The 20,452-nt window shown below is 51.5% G+C and overlaps 1 protein-coding gene across 1 annotated transcript in view; it reads right to left on the reverse strand.

Annotated features, from left to right (window-relative positions):
- Nucleotides 1-20,243, reverse strand: part of CPAMD8 (C3 and PZP like alpha-2-macroglobulin domain containing 8) — a 133,978-nt gene extending 113,735 nt beyond the window's left edge. Inside the window, exons 1-7 of the mRNA XM_032170053.2 lie at nt 19,975-20,243; nt 15,475-15,626; nt 13,776-13,798; nt 7,253-7,418; nt 7,125-7,177; nt 4,848-4,865; nt 3,731-3,785 (exon numbers count right to left, since the gene is read on the reverse strand). Coding sequence (XP_032025944.1) covers nt 3,731-3,785; nt 4,848-4,865; nt 7,125-7,177; nt 7,253-7,418; nt 13,776-13,798; nt 15,475-15,626; nt 19,975-20,216 — 709 coding nt within the window. The 5' untranslated portion in view covers nt 20,217-20,243. The remainder of the gene's footprint in view (nt 1-3,730; nt 3,786-4,847; nt 4,866-7,124; nt 7,178-7,252; nt 7,419-13,775; nt 13,799-15,474; nt 15,627-19,974) is intronic.
- Nucleotides 20,244-20,452: the final 209 nt, after the last annotated feature.

Genomic DNA, 20,452 nt, shown 5'->3' on the forward strand with positions numbered 1-20,452 from the left:
AGACTGGACCTGCAGTTCCTGGCACAGCCTTGCAGCCAGAGCCAGGGGCAGGCAGTGAGCTGGACAAACAAGGGAAATGAGCCAGCCCGGCTCATCCACTCCATCGCCCCCCACCCGAGTCATTTCCAGCCTGGGCACTACTGACACCTGGGGCCGCATGGCTCTCGGGGTGGAGGCATCCTGTGCACTGTAGGATGCTGAGCAGCATCCCTGGCCTCCACCCACCAAAGGTCAGTAGTACCAATGCCCTCTACAATATAACGACCTAAAAAAGTCCCCCAGACATTGCCAATAGCGCCCCTAGGGGGCAAAGTCACCCCTGGGTGGAAATCCCAGAGGGAGAGAGAGAGAGAGAGAGACAGAGAGACAGAGAGAGAGAGAGAGAAACAGACAAGACAGACATGGTCTCCTGCCAGGACAGGGTTTCTCAGCCTCAGCACTACTGACATTTAGGGCCAGATCATTCGTTGTGGTGTGGGGGAGTCCTGTGCACTGAGGGGTGCTGAGCATCATCCCTGGCCTCCACTCACCAGATGCCAGTTGGACCCCTTGTCTTCCACAAAAGTCCTGACAAGCCAAAATGTCCCCAGACATTGCCATTGTCCCCTGGGGGCAGAATCTCCCACCCGACCCCACACCCCTCCGTGAGAACGACCCCCCTAACTGAACGAGAACACGCACACACTTTAGAACACAGCACTCTCTCCCCCAAACATCCCCCCAGAAACAGCATCAGCCGCTGACATGGGAGCTGTCATTTGCTTTGCACCTGTGCCTCTGAGCCCCGTCCGCAGCTCTGTTTTCACTGGGAGCCGTGGAGGAGTTGGAAAGGGCACATTGACTCCAGGCAGTGCCAGGGGATCTTCCACTCCTGAGTGTGACATGCTCCACTTGTCCCCAGTGATCATATGGGGAGGGCCATACAGGGAAGGGACAGGGAGAGTGGTTCCCCTGGGTCTCATGACAGAACCCAAAACCCATAGCGGCGCCCACGGCTTCTCTCAATCACATTGGAGTCAGAAGATGTGACGGCTAAAACGGTTTTTTCCCCCACATATTCAGACAAAGTGAGCCTCTGATGGTTAGAGGACATTTGGGGATGTGTGTCCTGACAGCATGTTTTGTAAGGGGTCTGTGGCCAACTTTGCCAAATGCTCCCTGAGAGAGGGACACAGTCACCCTGGTTGAGAATCATGGGTCTATACATATCCCAAAGAGTTTTTTTTAAATTTCTTTATTTTTTTGAGACAGAGTCTTGCTCTTTTGCCCAGGCTGGAGTGCAGTGACATGATCTCAGCTCATGCAACCTCCATCTCCCAGATTCAAGCGATTCTTATGCCTCAGCCTCCTGAGTAGCTGGGACTATAGGCGCCCGCCACCACACTCGGCTAATTTTATATTTTTAGTAGAGACGGGGTTTCCCCATGTTGGCCAGGCTGGTCTTGAACTCCTGACCTCAGGTGATCTGCCTGCCTCAGCCTCCCAAAGTGCTGGGATTACAGGTGTGAGCCGCCAAGCCAGGCCTCAAAGGGTTTTTTTAAACAGGAGGTTGACCCCTTCGCCAACTCTGTGCTCTTAAGATCAAGTCAGCCTAGGCAACATCTTGAGACCCTGTCTCTACCAAAAATTTAAAAAATCAGCTGAGCTTGGTGGCACGCGCCTGTGGTACCAGCTACTTGGGAGGCTGAGGTGGGAGGATCACTTGAACCCAGGAGGTAGAGGCTGCAGTGAACTATGATCACGCCACTGCACTCCAGCCTAGGTGACAGAATGAGAGAGAACCTGCCTCTTGAGGAAAAAAAAAAGTTTTTTAAGAAAAGATCAAGTCCATTCTCTTCCCTGGCTCTTACCAATGTCACCCCTGCTCTCAGCACTCGACATCTCTGTCCTGTCTCCTGTCTCCAACCTCACTCCCATAGACATCCACAGCCCTTCCCATACATTGGCTCCCTGTCTGGGACATGCTTCCTGGCCCCCTTGCTTTGCCTGGTTGTCCCCCATTCCTTCTTTGTTGCTGAAAAGGATCTTCCTCCAGGCAGTCTTCCAGGATTGCCTCTGCCACCCCGGGCTGGGATACAGCCCCATTTGCCCTCTCTGAGTTTTGAACTTCTTCCTAGCACTCATCACAACTGACATTATCCAGGCTGTTTAGTTCATGTTTGCTTCCCCCATTGGGTTAAAAGCTCACCCCATGGCAGTATCTATGTGGTGCCCAACAAATAGCTGCTGACACAGAGAGAGCCATCAAGTGAACGAGAGGGAATAAAGAAGGCAGACAGGGAAGATGGAACAGAAGAAAAGAGGCTGAGGCCAGGCACAGTGGCTCACACCTGTAATCCCAGCACTTTGGGAGGCTGAGGTGGGCGGATCACCTGAGTTTGGGAGTTCGAGACCAGCCTGGCCAACATGCTGAAACACTGTGTCTACTAAAAATACAAAAATTAGCCAGGGCTGGTGGCACTTGGGAGGCTGAGGTAGGAGAATGGCTTGAACCCGGGAGGTGGAGGTTGCAGTGAGCTGAGATCGTGCCACTGCACTCCAGTCTGGGTGACAATAGCAAGACTGTCTTAAAAAAAAAAAAGAAGAAAGAAAAGAAAAAGGAGAAGGAGGAAGATGAAGAAAGAAGAAGGAAGAAGGAGGAAGAGGAGGAGGAGGAGGAAGGGGGGAGGAAAGAAGAAGGAAGAAGGAGGAAGAAGAAGAAAAAGAAGAGGAAGAAGAAGAGGAGGAGGAGGAGAGGAAGAAAGAAGAAGAAGGAAGATGAAGAAGAAGAAAAGAGGTTGAGACCCACGACAGGAGACAGAAGGAGGAAAGGTCACCTAGAGACCCCCATGATCCTGCCTGTGGCTCTACTGTTACCCCATTTCTGGACAGCCCAGGTGTGTGCATGGCCGTCCCCAGACTCCCCACATCCTACCTATCCCCTGCCCTCTCCTGGGGCATAGCACCCCTCACAGCCAAAGCAAAGTGGGGTATGTCAATTACAGTCCTTCTAGTCATAGGAAAAGAAAAAAAAAAAAGCAAAGTCCTTTCTGACTTCTAGCTGGAAAAGAAATATCTCATGCAATGGAGATGACAAAATCTGCAACCTACAGCAGGAAGAAGGTGGGAACAGGCCAGGCGCAGTGGCTCACGCCTGTAGTCCCAACACTTTGGGAGGACAAGGCAGGTGGATCACCTGACGTCAGGAGTTGGAGACCAGCCTGGCCAACATGGTGAAACCCCGTCTCTACTAAAAATACAAAAAATAAGCTGGGCGTGGTGCCGTGCACCTGTAATCCCAGCTACTCGGGAGGCTGAGGCAGGAGAAGCACTTGAACCCAGGAGGCAGAGGTTGCAGTGAGCTGAGATTGTGCCACTGCACTCCAGCCTGGGTGACAGAGAGAGACTCCGTCTCAAAAAATAAAAAACAAGGTGAGAACAGGTGCCCCAGTATTCCAGAAAGGTCTTGAGTTCTGAGCAGGAGCCCCGCCTGAGTCCTGGGCACAGAGAAACGTGGGCAGAGGGTCCAAATCCACAGGGAAGGCACTGTGGGCCAGGCTGAGGCTCCCAGATCCAAACCCATGGCATCCTCACCTCCCAGGTGGGTACCTGCCCTCCACTCTTCCTTGGTCCCCTCCAGCTGGGGCAGCAGTGGGGGTACGTTAGGGAGGGGGCCTGGACAGAGAATATTCTGTTTTCCTGGAAGGTTTATCACATCTGCAGCCCCCAAGCCACAGAGGAAGAAACTTACCACAGCAGAATGGCTTCAAGTGTCTCCACTCTATCATCCGAGAGCCTCGGGGGTCCTGTTGGTGGTGGAGGGGGACAGACACACGGAGTGAACTCAGGCTAGCCCAGCGTGTGCCCAATGTAAGGATTTTTCCAGTCCTCTCTCAGGCATGTCAACCACGTGGCGAAGGTCCCAAGATTAATCATTAACCCCAGGGCAAAAAAATAAAAAGCTCTGGATAGGGAAGGATTTGAAAAGCAGAAAGGGGCCGGGCGCGGTGGCTCACTCCTGTAGTCCCAGCACTTTGGGAGGCCAAGGCGGGCGGATCACGAGGTCAGGAGATTGAGACCATCCTGGCTAACACAGTGAAACCCCGTCTCTACTAAAAATGCAAAAAATTAGCCGGGCGCAGTGGCGGGCACCTGTAGTCCCAGCTACTCACCAGGCTGAGGCAGGAGAAGGGTGTTAACCCAGGAGGCGGAGCTTGCAGTGAGCCGAGATCGCGCCACTGCACTCCGGCCTGGGTGAAAGAGTGAGACTCCTTCTCACCTAGCCCAGAGAGTGCCCAATTGCAGAAGGGGACAGGCTGGGCCTACCTCCTCATTTAGGGAGCTGTGTACAAACCTAGAAATGGACATGGCTGGGCGTGGTGGCTCACACCTGTAATCCCAGTAGTTTGGGAGGCCAAGGCGGGCGGATCACCTGAGGTCAGGAGTTTGAGACCAGCCTGGCCAACATGGTGAAACCTCCATTTCTACTAAAAAAGATACAAAAAAAATTAGCTGGGCGTGGTGTCACATGCCTGTAGTCCCAGCTACTCGGGAGGCTGAGGCAGGAGAATCGCTTGAACCCGGGAGGCAGAGGTTGCAGTGAGCCAAGATCAGCACCACTGCAATCCAGCCTGGGTGACAGAGTGAGACTCCATCTCAAAAAAAAAAGAAAAAGGAAAGGGACAGACACATACACAGCCCGTCCCAGGGTGGACCCAGGGACCAGGACAGAAAAGGCCGGGTCCCAGCCTTGTAAGGCACAGCGGCTCAACCCAGAAGGCAGATCGTGAGCGAAGACAGACCAGATCTTGCAGAAGGTGGGCTACCCGGGCCCAAGCCCAAGCCGAGGAGGGACAGAGGCCACTCACCAGGACGTAGGCTTCCAGCTGTAATGAAGACACAGATGCAGTGAGCAAATCTTCCAGCAAACCCCAAACCCTTCCAACACGCTCATGCATCACTCATGCGTGGCCTCAGTCCCCAGGACAGGCAGTCGCTGTTATGGGTTAAACAGTGTCCCCCTAAATTACATCCATTGAATCCTAACCCCAAGTAGGGTCTTTAGAAAGGGACCCTCAAAAGGGGAAACCAGGGCCAGGCACAGTGGCTTATGCCTGTAATCCCAGCACTGTGGGAGGCTGAGGTGGGTGGATCACAAGGTCAGGAGATTGAGACCATCCTGGCTAACACAGTGAAACCCCGTCTCTACTAAAGAATAGAAAAAATTAGCCAGGCGTGGTGGTGGGCACCTGTAGTCCCAGCTACTTGGGAGGCTGAGGCAGGAGAAAGGCGTGAACCCAGGAGGCAGAGCTTGCAGTGAGCCAAGGTTGCGCCACTGCACTCCAGCCTGGGTGACAGAGCTAGACTGTCTCAAAAAAAAAAAAAAAAAAATGGGGAAACCAGGCGGGCACTACTTGAACCACTGGACCCTGTTAACGTCCCCAGCAACACAACAAACCCATGCTGGGTGCCTCCTGATACGAGGCATTGGGGAGGATCCAGTATCACTTCTGTGGATCCTGCCCAAGATTCACAGACTGAACTTGGTCACAAGGAACCAGAAGACCACCCTACCAAGGGGCGTTCTGCAAAACAACTGCCTGGACTTGCCAAAAATGTCAATGTCATGGAAGACACAGAAAGGCAGTGAGGAACTAATTCAAATTAAAGGAGACCAAGAGACATGATGATTAAATGCAACAAATGACCCAGGATCAGATCCTGGACCAGCAAAGAAACATGCTATAAAGGTTACTATTGGAACAACATGGATTTTATATTAGATATTATTATTGTGTCAATGTCAAAATTATTTTCCTCCTCTTTTTTTTTTTTTTCTCTTTTTTTTGGTTTTTTGTTCTTTGTAGAGACAGGGTTGTGCTTTGCTACCCGGGCTGGAGTTCAAGTGGCACAATCACAGTTCATTCTGGTTTTTTTAGAGACAGGGTTGTGCTTTGCTACCCGGGCTGGAGTTCAAGTGGCACAATCAGAGTTCACTGCAGCCTCGAACTCCTGAGCTCAAGAGATCCTCCTGACTCAGCTCCCCAAGTAGCTGGGACTACTAGCGCATGCCACCATGCTCGGCTAATTTTTATTTTTTAATTTTTTTGTCAAGACAGTTTCACTATGTTGCCCAGAAATGGTCTCGGACTCCTGGCCACGGCGATCTTCTCGCCTCAGCCTCCCAGAGTGCTGGGATTATAGATGTGAGACACTGTGCCCAGCCTCAAAATGTTTAAATGTGATGGTCCTCCTTGAGTTGTATAAGAGAACATCCTTGCTCTTAAAGGATACAGGCCAAGTGTTCAGGGCCAGAGAAGCAAAATATCTGTAAGTTACTGTCAAATTAGTTATCATTAAAATAATTTTGTAAGTATATATACATATACAGACAGAGAGAGAGTGCTAGACAGAAAGCACATAAATATGGCCAGGTGCGGTGGCTCACACCTGTAATGCCAGCACTTTAGGAGGCTGAGGCGGGTGGATCACCTGAGGTCAGGAGTTTGAAACCAGCCTGGCCAACATGGTGAAGCCCCATCTCTACTAAAAATACAAAAATCAGCCGGGCATGGTGGCACATGCCTGTAATCCCAGCTACTCAGGAGGCTAAGGCAGGATAATTGCTTGAACCTGGGAGGCAGAGGTTGCAGTGAGCCAAGATCGCACCACTGTACTCCAGCTTGGGCGACAGAGCAAGACTCCATCTCAAAAGAAAAAAAAAGAAAAAAAATTAGCCGGGTGTGGCGGTGGGCACCTATAATCCCGGCTACTCGGGAGGCTAAGGCTAGAGAATCACTTGAACCCGGGAGGCAGAGGTTGTAGTCAGCCGAGATCGCGCCACTGCACTCCAGCCTGGGCAACAGAGCGAGAGACTCGGTCTTGGGGGGAAAAAAATCAAGCGACAGTCCAGGGCTACCTAAAGCCCTCAAAGGCATTCCTTGTTGAGAGGCAGTGGGCCAGGCACGCCCACCAGCCTTCCTCTGTCACAAAGGACTCCCTGGGGTTCTCCGGGGGGCATGGAACCATGAAATAAAATAGAAAAGAGAAGGTCTGGAGACAAAGACCAGTTTCCGATGGTGGCCCTGGCCAGGTAGTCCCAAGTGGCTGCGCTCCGGGCCCGCGGTTTTAGAAGCTGATCTCACCTTCTCGTTGACAGGCCTCAGATCTGGAGAGACGGTGAAGATGCTTATCAGCACTGGAAGAAAGAAGAGAGGCGTGTGACACCTCCAGACCATGGCCGGCCCTCCCTGCATCCGTGCCGGCCACTCACCTCGGTGCTGGGGTCTGTACACAGGCTTGTCCGTCTGGATGAACACAGAAGCGCCCCGGCCGTCCACGGTCACCGAGGTCTGGTTGTGAAAGAGGGGCCCCTCCTCTGCCTGCTGGCCGCGGCCCCACACTTTCAGAAGCGCCTGGCCCCGGAGGCCCGTGGGCACCTGCAGGCAGAGGAAGGAGCTTTGGGACAAGAATTCACCCTGGAATGGGCCGAGATACTGGGAAAGGAGTTTGGAGGTCTAGAATGGGGGGACTCACCCCAGGAGTGACAGTGCCCCAGGGGGACACTTGGCAGTCTCTGGAGATGTTTTGGGGTGTCATGGCTTTGGGGGTGGGGATTGCTACTGTCACTTCAGAGGGGAATAGAGAGGCTGCTCAACATCTTACAGAGCACAGGACACCCCCGCCCTTGGCAAACTGTCCCAAATATCTTTTTTTTTTTTTTTTTTTTGAGACAAGGTCTCACTCTGTCGCCCAGGCTGGAGTGTAGTAGCACTATCTCAGCTCATTGCAACCTCTGTCTCCTGGCTCAAGTGATTCTCCCACCTCAGCCTCCTGAGTAGATGGGATTACAGCTGTGTGTCACCATGCCCAGCTAATTTTTGTGTTTTTAGTAGAAACGGGGTTTCACCATCTTGGCCAGGCTGGTCTTGAACTCCTGGGCTCAAGCAATCCATCTGCCTCGGCCTCCCAAAGTGCTGGGATTATAGGCATGAGCCACTGCACCCAGCCATATCTTTTTCTTTCTTTCTTTCTTTCTTCTTTTTTTTTTTTTTTTTTGAGACAGGGTTTATCTCTGTTGCCCAGGCTGGAGTGCAATGGTGCAATTATGGTTCACTGCAGCCTTGGCCTCCTGGGCGCAAGCAATCCTCCCATCTCAGCCTCCCAAAGAGCTGGGACTACAGGCATGCACCGCCAAGCCAGGCTTATTTTGTTTATTTTTGGTAGAGACAAGGTCTCACTCTATTGCCCAGGCTGGTCTCGAACTCCTGGGCTCAAGCGATCCTCCCACCTCAGCCTCAGATTACAGACGTCACCACTGGAGAGTTACAGGAACTGTCTCCCCTCTTGCCAAGTGAATTCAGACTGTGAGCGGTGGAAGGAGACCTGGATCCCTTGATATACATATGTACATGTTCAGATATATCTATCATGTATATGTGTCTGTGTTTGCCTCACTCTAAAATTGCAGCACAGGCCGAGCACAATGGCTCACACCTGTAATCCCAGCACTTTGGGAGGTTGGGGTGGGCGGATCACCTGAGGTCAGGAGTTCAGGACCAGCCTGGCCAACATGGCGAAACCCTGTCTCTACTGAAAATACAAAAATTAGCCAGGTGTGGTGGCGGGCGCCTATAGTCCCAGCGACTCGGGAGGCTGAGGCAGCAGAATCGCTTGAACCCACGAGGCAGAGGTTGCAGTGAGCTGAGATGGTGCAGCTGCACTCCAGCCTAGGTGACAGAGCGAGACTCCACCTCAAAAAATAAAAAATAAAAAAAATTTAAAAATAAAACCATCCAACTGTGGGGTGTTCCTTTTCTGAAGACCCCTATGTTAGCATCTACTCATGTGGTCCCTCAAGGGGTAGATGGACCCTGGTGACCATCACGGGGAACAATCCACCGGATTATCTGACTGATCGTCACAGTTCTGCACTGTCATGACCGTTGTGTGGGTGAGGTCGGGGTGCACTAGGACCCCTGCTCTCTGCAGCCACACAGGATCCGTCCCAGCCCTCTCTCCAGCCACCCACCTCCTGTCTGCTGTGAACGGCCTCAGAGGGACCTCTCCTACCTGCCACCCGCAGGACCAGCCTTCTGGACCTGTGAGGTCTCTTCTGACTGCAGTTTCCCTGTCAAGACCAACGAAAGCGATAAACCTCACCTGCTACTCCAATCCCAAAATCCTCACCTGGCCCTGTTTCTGGAAATATCTCAGCATTGGCCAAAGGCTGAAGAGGGAGGAAAGGTCCCAGCCACCCAAGAGCAGGGCAAGGATGGGCAGGAGGGAGATACTGGAGGGGCTGAGGACCATGTGCTGGAGGGACAGGGAGGCTGGGGGGTAAGAGGTTGTGCTGAGCACATAAAGGGGGCCGACCCCAAATGGCAGCCCCTAGAGCTTGACTCCTTCCCAGGGAAGAGGATGCCTCCCACAGGGAGAGAAGGCAAGAAGGACCTCCAGCCTTCTTTCCGTTTTCAGAGACAGGGTCTTGCTCTGTTGCCCAGACTAGAGTGCCTTGGTGCGATCACGTCTAACTGCAACCTCGATCTCCTGGACTCAAGCAATCCTCCTACCTCGGCCTACTGAGTGGCTGGGACTACAGGTGCAGGCCACCATGCCCGGCTAAGTTTTTATTTTCAGTTTGTAGAGACAGGGCACAGGCTCTCAACTATGTTGCCCAAGCTGGTCTCCAACTCCTGGCCTCAAGCGATCCTCCAGTTTCAGCCTCCCAAGTAGCTAGGATTACAGGCGTGAGTCACTGTGTCTGGCCAAATGCTAAGGATCTTAAGCATCTTTCTTGGGAATCTCAAGTCTAGTCTGAAGAGCCCTTGGCCCCTCTTCCAGAATTATACAACCCTTTGTTAGTCTCTCTTGCAAATTCCCAGGATCTGTGCTGTGAAGAGTGTCTTCTAACGTGTGCTGCCAGGGACAGCACATCATCTTAACACCTGCTCCAGGGCGCATGGCTTCCTGACTCATAAGAAAGCAGATCTAGGCTGGGTGCAGTGGCTCACACCTGTAATCCCAGCACTTTGGGAGGCTGAGGCAGGTGGATCACTTGAGGTCAGGAGTTTGAGACCACCGTAGCCAACATGGTGAAACCCCATCTCTACCGAAAATACAAAAATTAGCTGGGCATGGTGGAGGGCGTCTGTAGTCCCAGCTACTCAGGAGGCTGAGGCAGGAAAATCACGTGAACCCGGGAGGCAGAGGTTGCAGTGAGCTGAGATCGTGCCACTGCACTCCAGCCTGGGCAACAGAGTGAGACTCTGTCTCCAAAAAGAGAGAAAGAGAGAGAGAAATTTAATCACACAAAGTCAGGAAAGGCAGGAGAGAGAGAGAGAGGAAGGAAGGAAGGAAGGAAAGGAGGGAGGGAGGGAGGGAAAGAAATCTAATCACAGGAAGCCAGGAAAGGGAGCTCTAGGGTTTTTTTTTCTCTTTTTTCCTTATGCTTCTGTAGGTATTGAAGCCCTAGGGCAGGGACCCTCAACCCCTGGGCCACAGACTGGTACCAGTCAGTGGCCTGTTAGGAATGGGGCTACACAGCAGGAGGTGAGCAGTGGGTGAGCAAATGAACCTTCATCTGTATTTACAGCCACTCCCCATCGCTCACATTACTGCCTAAGCTCCACCTCCCATCAGATCAGTGGCAGCATTAGATTCTCACAGGAGTGTGAACCCTATTGTGAACTGTCCATGGGAGGGGTCTAGATTGCGTGCTCTTTATGACAATCTAATGCCTGATGATCTGCTACTATCTCACATCACCCCCAGATGGGACCATCTAGTTGAAGGAAAACAAGCTCAGGGCTTACACTGATTCTTCAGTTATGGTGAGTTATATCATTATTTCGTTATATATTACAGTGTAATAATAATAGAAATAAAGCATGCAATAAATGGAATGCCCTTGAATCATCCTGAAACCATTTCTTCTGCTCCCTGGTCCATGGAAAAAACTGTCTTCCATGAAACTGGTCCCTGGTGCCAAAAAGGTTGGGGACTGCTGCTCTGGGGTTTTGGTTCAGGGTTTCCTGAATGTGGACTTCTGGGGCCACATCCTTCTTTGCTGTAAGGGATCCTGCGCATTGTAAGATGTTGAGTTGCAGCTGTGGCCTCCACCCACCAGATGCCAGTAGCACCTGGCACCACCCAGCCCCCACCCCAGCTGTGACAACCAAAAATGTCTCCAGGCTTTACAAAATGTCACCTCTAGGGCAAAAGCACCCCTGAGTGAGAACTGCTGCCTTAGAGAAAGGGTTATATCATCAAACGTAATGGAGAGGCCAGGTGTTGTGGCTCACACCTGTAATCCCAACACTTTGGGAGGGCTGAGGTGGGCAGATCACCTGAGGTCAGGAGTTTGAGACCAGCCTGGCCAACATGATGAAACCCCATCTCTATTAAAAATACAAAAAAATTAGCTGGGCATGGTGGTGCACACCTGTAATCCCAGCTACTGGGGAGGCTGAGGCAGGAGAATCACTTGAACCCCGGAAGCAGAGGTTGCAGTGAGCCAAGATTGCATCACTGCACTCCAGCCTGGGAGAAAAAGCAAGACTGCTTAAAAAAAAGTAAGGCAGGAAGACCACTGCCCCACAGCAATTAGGCACTAGTGGTATCCCTGATACAAAAGGAACTACCTCAGCCTCCATTCTGATCAATGGAGATGGGCGCATTATAATTTAATTAAAACAATTCTCAATTTAGCCTATTCATTCATAGATTCCTTTGAGCATGTGGTAAAAGTTGAGGAATAGCTAAGCCCCCAAATGCCGCAATTTCAGGGCTTACATAATATCTGAAATCCAAGGACTCCAGTTTGAAAACCCATGTCATAAAATTATTTACATAGTTTGGTATATATAATAATTTGAAAATAACAATATTCAATGTCTGAGAGGTAGTGGAGAAATTTGATCCCTAATGTACTGCAGGTGGTTCTGTGAACGGGTACTGTTGTGTATTCCAGGACACAGCAAGACCCAGTGAGAAGCTTGGGTCCTGCTGGTAATTCTTCAATTTGAGTGTTTAGCCTAAAGAAGGCATCCAGAATGCCAATACGGCTTTACATACAAACATTCTGGCGACTTACGGATTACAGTATCAAAACACTGAAAACAGCCCAGGCGGAGTGGCTCATGCCTGTAATCTCAGCACTTTGGGAGGCCAATGTGGGTGGATCACTTGAGGTCAGGAATTTCAGACCAGTCTGGCCAACGTGGTAAAACCCCATCCCTACTAAAAATACAAAAAAAAAAAAAAATTAGCCAGTCGTGATGGTGCGTGCCTGAGGTCGAGCTACTCGGGAGGCTGAGGCACGAGAATCGCTTGAACCCGGGGGGAGGTTGCAGTGAGCTGAGATTGTACCATTGCACTCCAGCCTGGGTGACAGAGTGAGACTTCATCTCAAAAAAAAAAAAAAAAAAAGAAAAGAAAAGAAAAAAGAAAAAAACAAACCACTGAAACAATCTAAAAAAAATCTAATCTGTACAAGCTGGGGGCTTAGCAAATTGATATTTAAGAGGGGTGCAATAGGGTGCTGTTTACAATAAAATGGAAATTCCAATTACAGAGACTTGGAAACATGGAAGTTGTTTATAACAGTGTGATAAAAGGGAATTGGAAACACCACGGTGTTTTTTTTGTTTTGTTTTGTTTTTTGAGACGGAGTTTCACTCTGTCGCCCAGGCTGGAGTGAAGTGGTGCAATCTTGGCTCACTTCAACCTCCATCCCCCAGGTTGAGGCAATTCTCCTGCCTCGGCCCCCCCAAGTAGCTGGGATTACAGGTGTACACCACCACGCCCAGCTAACTTTTGTATTTTTAGTAGAGATGGGGTTTTGCCATGTTGACCAGGCTGGTCTCAAACTCCTGACCTCAGGTGATCCACCCGCCTCAGCCTCCCAGAGTGCTGGGATTACAGGCACGAGCCACTGCGCCCGGCCAATGGTGTGTGTCCTTTAACTGAAACTATGAAAAGAAAATGTATGTGCATGAACAAGAATGTGTGGAAAACATGAAAAAGTGAAAAGTATGAAAACTGGATTATCGGTAGATTTCTCCTTTTCTAAATTTCATTATTCTTTTTTTTTTTAATAGGGTCTCACTCTGTTGCCCAGGCTGGAGTGCAGTGGTTCGATCATAGTTCACTGCAGCCTCAACCTCCTGGTCTCAAGAGATCCTCCTACCTCAGCCTCCCAAGTGGTTGTGAGAACAGGCGTGCACCACCATGCCTAGCTAATGGATAATTTTTGTATTGGCCTTGAATTCCTGGGCTCCAGAGATACATCCACCTCAGCCTCCCAAAATGCTGGGATTACAGATGTGAGCATGGCACCCAGCATCATTATTCATTGTTTACATCTCTTTTTTAAAAATGATTTTTCTCGCAACACATGCAATTTCTCTTATTCCACCCCAATTCAATTCTTTTTTTTTTTTTTTTTCTTTTTTGATGAGACAGAGATTTACTCTTGTTGCCCAGGCTAGAGTGCAATGGTGTGATCTTGGCTCACAGCATCCTCTGCCTCCCAGGTTCAAGCGATTCTCCTGCCTCAGCCTCCCAAGTAGCTGGGATTACAGGCATGTGCCACCACGCTCAGCTAATTTTGTATTTTTAGTAGAGACAGGGTTTCACCATCTTGCCCAGGCTGATCTCGAACTCCTGACCTTAGGTGATCCACCCACCTCGGCCTCCCAAAGTGCTGGGATTACAGGCGTGAGCCACCGCGCCCAGCCCAATTCAATTCTTTATTTCCAAGGTCAAGTTTATGATTTTAAAAATTAACAGCTTACCTTGAGTTTGATTGTCCCTTTATCTAAAAATGAAAATAAAATGAAAAAAGTTAAATCAAGAGCTGTGTTGCCCTGCCTCCTTGAGCTGCAGCCTCACGAACCACAAACTTTCTTAACCCAAAGGGGTTTCATGTGGACAAACACACCCTGGGTCATGCTGGCCTGGCCTGGGCCAGGCTGGGACTGGCAGAAGCCAGAGGTTTCCTCCAAGCTGGCGCAAGCTGAAGGCCAGAGGGAATGGACAAAGCTGAGCTATTCAGGGGAAAGCTGGCCTGCCTAAGTACTTGATTTACTTCACCCCTGGCTCCTGTCCAAAGTAAGCTGTGAGGGGAGTAATGGGAAAACACCAGGGGAGAGGAACAAGGAGAAGGGTGGAGAGAAAGAAGAGGGGACTGAGGTCCCCAGTGGACCTGACTGTTCTCCCATCACCTCACTCCGCAACCCACACTAAATCATTTGTGCTACTGCACTAGGTTTCTGGCCTCCAGGACTCAATTAGGTATCTATTATTTTTGCCTCCCACCAACCATTATCCCATTTCCTGCTAACAGATCCTCAATTTCCTTGGACAAGCTATCTGCCCAGCACGCAATCTACGTGGCTCCTAAGCTCTCCATCCACCTTCCTGGGACTCTGAGCCAATCTGCATAGGCCTTCCCCCGGTCACAGTGATTGGTTCAGGGCTGAGCACACGGCCCAAAATGAACCAATCAGCATAGGCCTTCCCCTCTGGTCATAGTGATTGGCTCAGGGCTGAGCACATGAACCAAGATAGGCCAATCAGAGGGAATCCTGGGACTTTATCCAGCCATCTTGGGAAACTGGTGCTTCCCCTGATCTTAAGGAGAGACCTGGTTGCATCAGGAGGTAGGGCAAGAAGCTGGCCAGCAATACCAGTGGACTTTTTTTCTAGATATGAGAGACCATAAACTGTTGCAGAAGCCAACTGGAGTTGGGTTTCAGTTGGCTAGCCACCCAAGTCAGGAGTACCTGGTTCTTCTAGGACTAGAAGGGCTTCTGGAAGGTTCTAGAAGCTTCTACATTTCCACCTTCTCTGGCCACACCTCCCCAAAAGACAAGTGCTGCTTCACTGGCCTTGGAGCCCCTGGCCTTGTCTGTGTCTCCTGTGGCTACATCATTCTCGGCATGAGGAATGAGTCTACCTCCCCTGGGAGATCACAGCTTTCTCAGCCAGGGATCTGCATTCACTGTCTTGACAGGTGGCTGAGGCTGTTGCTGTCTGCATTTGACCAAGGAGTGAGGGGGGAGACTCGCTGAGGGCCTGAGCTGCACTTAGTAACAGGCCTGTGAGCCCAGGTCTGAGTCTAATGGTTCAGGTGTGCTGGAAACCCAACAAAAGGTTGGAGGGGGGTCACGTGATCTCCTCCAGGTCCCCTGTCCCACCTCTGGTCAAAGGTGACACAGGTGGGTGACCCCACTCTGCCCAGATCTGCACCCACAGAACCAGGGCTGCTGAGGACCCATGAGCTGAGCTGCCCATCCTGGGCTTTACTCTCTCCATCTGTGGAATGGGGAGAATGCAACCTGTCCTCCCTCCCTCCCTCCCTCTCATTCCTCTGGGGATTTAGGGCAGAAGGGACGCAAAGCAACACCCACACTGCCCCAGCCCTGAAGGCCAGCAAGTGGCTCCGCTTTGCAAAAGAAGGGGAAGTCCTGGTCTGGCACCCAAGGGACCTACCCAGAATGGCTCCCTGGCTCTGCACCACCGGCTCACCCTGGGCCACCAGCTGAGCCTGGACCATGACTTCCCTTGGGGAGTTAAAGATGGTCACGCTGATGACTTCCTCCACGCCCGTGCGAAAAACAGAGGGAGCTGCGATCAAGTAGCCCCTGCAGGAAAGGAGATCCGAGGTGAAGTTCTCACCCCCAGCCCCCTGGCCTCGCTGCCACCACAGCTAGGTCAGGGCTCTCCCCCCAGCAGAATCCTGCCTTTTGCTGACCACACCTAGCTGGCACTGATCTCTAGGAGTCTGTGTGCCCCCCATCAGTTCTTGAGTCCATGGATTGGCTCAATCACCTCTGAAGTCCCCATGCTGGGTAAGAATCTGGTCTCACTGGATTTTTCAGCATCGCACACCCCCTCTTACTCTCTGTATTCCAGCCTCCAGCCTGTTGACTCAGCTACTTCCTTCTGCCCCAGGACCCTTTTTTTTTTTTTCCTGGAGACAAAGTCTTGCTCTGTCCCCAAGGCTGGAGTGCAGAGGCATGATCTCGGCTCACTGCAACCTCTGCCTCCTGGGTTCAAGGGATTCTCGTGCCTCAGCCTCCCAAGTAGCTGGGATTATAGGTGCCTGCCACCACGGCCAGCTAATTTTTGTCTTTTTAGTAGAGGCAGGGTTTTGCCATGTTGGCCAGGATGATCTAAACTCCTGACCTCAAATGATCCACCCTCCTCAGCCTCCCAAAGTTCTGGAATTACAGATGTGATCTACCACGCCCGGCCCTTCTGGCCCAGGACCTTTGCACATGTCATGCCCACTGTCTGAAATACTCTCCTCCACAAGCCAGGTAACCGGCAGGATCCCACTTCATCCTCACAGTGCACCCCCTCCACCACCACCATGAGAAGTGCTGACATCAGCCCCATTTAGAGAGTCAGAAAGGAAACCCTAGAGAAGTCAAGTCACCAGCCCCAATAGTGACAGACCAGGATTCTAACTCAGGCAGCCAGACTCCAGAACCCAATAAAAAGAAGCAAAAGGCTTCTTTGCAACTTTCATTTTAAGAACAAACCCTGAAAACAAACTATAGGGCCTCAAACAGAAAGAGCTCTGAAAACAATGGAATCAAAGCAGGGCTCTCTTTCCTAAAATCTTCAGATTGACTATGAAGTCCCCTCTGGAAGGGAGGCATTACCCCCAGTTTCCCGATGGGAAGTTGATGCTTCGGAAGAATAGGAACATGCACCAGATCACACAGCCGGGCAGAAGAGGGCACTGGGGTGTCCTTTGGGGACCTGACCTGAGGGCCCAGGTCCTCCCCACCTGAGCTCCTGTCTCCCAGTATCTGCAGCCTTCCATGGAAAATTACCAACGCCCTGTAACCTCATGAAATGCTTACAGTGTCCCCACAATCACCAAGAGCATTATAGCAAAGGCGCCACAATTGCAACCATGTAGAATGATGGAAATCAGAAGAAAAGAGGGTAAAGGGGGAAACTAGACCATGCAATGAGATTAGGAGACATTTTCATTTCAATATTTTTTTATTTTTATTTATTTATTTAGTTTTAATTGAGACTGAGTCTTGCTCTGTTGCCCAGGCTGGAGTGCAGTGGTGTGATCTCAGCTCACTGTACCCTCCACCTCCCAGGTTCAAGGGATTCTTCTGCCTCAGCCTCCAGAGTAGCTGGGACTACAGGTGTGCACCACCACACCCAGCTAATTTTTGTATTTTTGGTAGAGACTGAGTTCCACCATGTTGGCCAGGCTGGTCTTGACCTCCTGACCTTAAGTGATCCCCCCACCTTGGCCTCCCAAAGTGCTGGGATTACAGGCCCACTGCACTTGGCCTCAATAGTGTCTCTAGAACAACCCAACATCCACATGCAAAAAGATGAATTGAGACCATTACCTCACACCATGCAATTAGATTAACTCAAAGTTAATCTTAGTAACAGATCTAAATTGAAGAAGTAAAACTTGTAGAAGCACTAGAAGAAAACAAAGGAGAAAGTCATTGCGTGCTTAGATCAGGCAAAGATTTCCTGAGTAAGATACCAAAAGTAAGATCCATAAAATAACTCACTGATAAACCAAACTTCATGAAAATATCATTACAAATTTTGAATCTCAAAAGACACAGTGGGTTTGTGTTGTTTCATGCTCATGAACAATGGGTTTGGGTTGTTTACTGCAGCCCTGGCCACAGTGTGCACTGACCCTGCGATCACAGTGTGCTCCATCTGCCTTGAATAATTACCAGAGTTTAGTCCCCTGGGATCACACATGTGCTGTCCAACTCTAGGACCAACTGGAGTTTGCAAGACCCTAGGTATGTGCTGTGTATTACATAACTCCAGCACTGACCAGGACATGTAATTACCCTGTTCAGGTGTCCTGTCCAGCTCCAGCACAGGAATGTGGCATCCTTTAAAAGGGGCATACTCTTTCTGTCTGGCTCCCAGCTGATCCCTAGAGCTTAGACGGGCCTCACATATAGTACGTGGTGAGTGTAGAAGAGAGAGTGAGGAATACGTGTTCATTTTGCTTGGTCACCTTTGAAACTCCTGACAATATGGGTTCAAGTCCTCATCCAACTGCCCAGAGAACCTGACATCACCAAATTAAGTTTCCCTGCTATTCAGAAGTTGCAGCTGTTTCCAGCTGTTGGGATACTTGCCAGCCATTCACTGTCACACCTGACCCACCCCTAGCATCTGGGCCAACACTGGCTTCTCATCCTGCTGGTCTCAGAAGGTCCCAGATTGGGGAAAGTGATGTCCAGGTCAGTGTAGACAGAATTGCTCTTACAACTGCAAATCTGTGCTGCTTTCTGGGATCAGAGATTCCTCACACAAAAATCTCTCAGGTCACAGAAGTGGGCATCCAGAGCTATTCCTAAGACGAGATCCTTTGGGTTGGGTGAACCATGCCCCTGGCTTAGAGGCCAGCTAATCTGGAATCCCAGGTCGGTCATTTGGGGACGTTATCTTCCCCAGTGTATCTCTCAGCACAGGGATTCCATGTCACTTAACAGATGGTAAGATCACAGGGTGACTTTAGTCAGAGGAAAAGCCCTGGAGAACTGTTTAAAACTCTCCAACGGGCCAGGCACGGTGACTCACGCCTGTAGTCCCAGCACTTTGGGAGGCCAAGGTGGGTGGATCACCTGAGGTCAGGAGTTCCAGAACAGCCTGGCTAACATGGAGAAACCCCATCTCTATTAAAAATACAAAAAATTAGCCGGGTGTGGTGGCACACGCCTGTAATCCCAGCTACTCGGGAGGCTGAGGCAGGAGAGTCGTTTGAACCTGGGAGGTGGAGGTTGCAGTAAGTCAAGATCGTGCCATTGCACTCCAGCCTGGGCAGCAAGAGTAAAACTCTGTCTCAAAACAAAAACAAGAACCCAAAAAACAAACAAACAAACACCTCTGTGTAAGGCAGGGTCTCTAATTGGAGCCAAGGTCTGTCATGTGGGGCCGCGTCATTGCTTGCGGTGGAAGCTGACCTGCGCATCGAAAGCTGTTTACCAGCATTCCTGGCCTGCACCCACTTAATGCCAACACCAAATGCCTCCCCCTATTTGTGACCAACAAAAATACCTCCAGACATTTCCCAATGGCCTCAGAGAGACAAAAATTCCCCCCAGGGCTGAGAACCACTATTCTAAGGGATGCCAGCTTTGAAAGAAGCATCAGGATGAAAATTTGCAGGGTTCTGATTTCACGAAGTCTAGGAGAGGAAAGTCTGGATGCTCAGAGCACAGTAGACTGTCTTGCTTTTAAAACTGTGACCAGCAAGGACCAAGTACTCACTGCAAATAACGACACCCACCTAGTCTCACTGCTTACCAGTTTTCTGGAAACTCCTAAACAAGGGCTGCTTGAACAAGCCGTCTCCTAAACGCCCAGCTAGACTAAAAGGCTGGTCTTGTGCAGACCAGGGCAGCCCCGCTGAACCCGCAGCCCTGCAGAGCTCACCCGAACTTGCCAGATTTAGAAATATTCTCTGTGAAGCCAACTTAGGAGTTCTCCCCAGCAGCTAGTTAATTCACCTTCTCCCCGCTGTCAACCCACTAGAAGCCTGCAAGCAAACCTCTAGAAAAATGTAGAAGCAAAACAAACACTTCCTCCCCCCTCACCACGCCCACCCAAGGGAAACTGCCCCTTCGCACTCTCCTCCCACTTCTCAGCCAAGACGCTCCTCTTACCTTCATGCCTTGGACAACTGGAAATCGCCACCCAAGATGACAGCCCGGGTCACGCGAAAGGGGCAAGGTGGGGCTGGGGGAGGTGACCTCAGCACCTTTAGCTTTTGGGAGTCCCTGTACCTCCACAGAGCCACTTCAGAAACTTTAGGGCGCCCCCTCCTCAAGACGATTCGGGAACAAGAGGCCAGCTCCAGCCCAGCGCGGAGGCTGTGTGGCCTTGGGCAGGTCGCTGCAACCCTCTGAGCCAGTCCCCGTGACCCCCACCCCAGAAGGCGACCGACCTCCTCTGTCTCCGGAGGATACTCACGGGGCCTGAGGCTGCGCGGCGCGCACGCCGTCCCGCGCCGACAGCAGCAGCAGGAGCAGGAGCGGGAGCGGGAGCAACGGCCAGAGCAGGGTGCTGCTCATTTTTCGGCTCCTGGGGGGCGCCGCGCCTGGGGAGGGGGCTGGGTCAGGGCTGGGCCAGAGCCGGGGTCCGAGCGCGGCCGTCCTCGCGCCACCGCCGGGGGCCCTTTGTTCGCAGCCCCCGCGCAGTGCGCCCGGCGCCATGCGCCCCGCTCCGCGCCCGGCCAAGCTGGGGCAGCCCCGGGCCAGCCCCCTCCCCGGACCCGCCTCGTCTCCGGGCCCGCCCCGCTCGCCCCGCTCGCCCAGCTCCTGGGCGCACCCTCCTGGACGCCTGCTCCGCCCATCTCCGGACCCCGACCCGCCCCGATCTCTTCCGGGGATCGTCCCCTCACTTACTACCCGGACCCACCCGATTCCTCCCGAACCCGCCTCCCCGCCCC

This window comes from Hylobates moloch, unplaced genomic scaffold, assembly GCF_009828535.3.
Source record: "Hylobates moloch isolate HMO894 unplaced genomic scaffold, HMol_V3 SCAFFOLD_12, whole genome shotgun sequence".
Classification (NCBI taxonomy): domain Eukaryota; kingdom Metazoa; phylum Chordata; class Mammalia; order Primates; family Hylobatidae; genus Hylobates; species Hylobates moloch.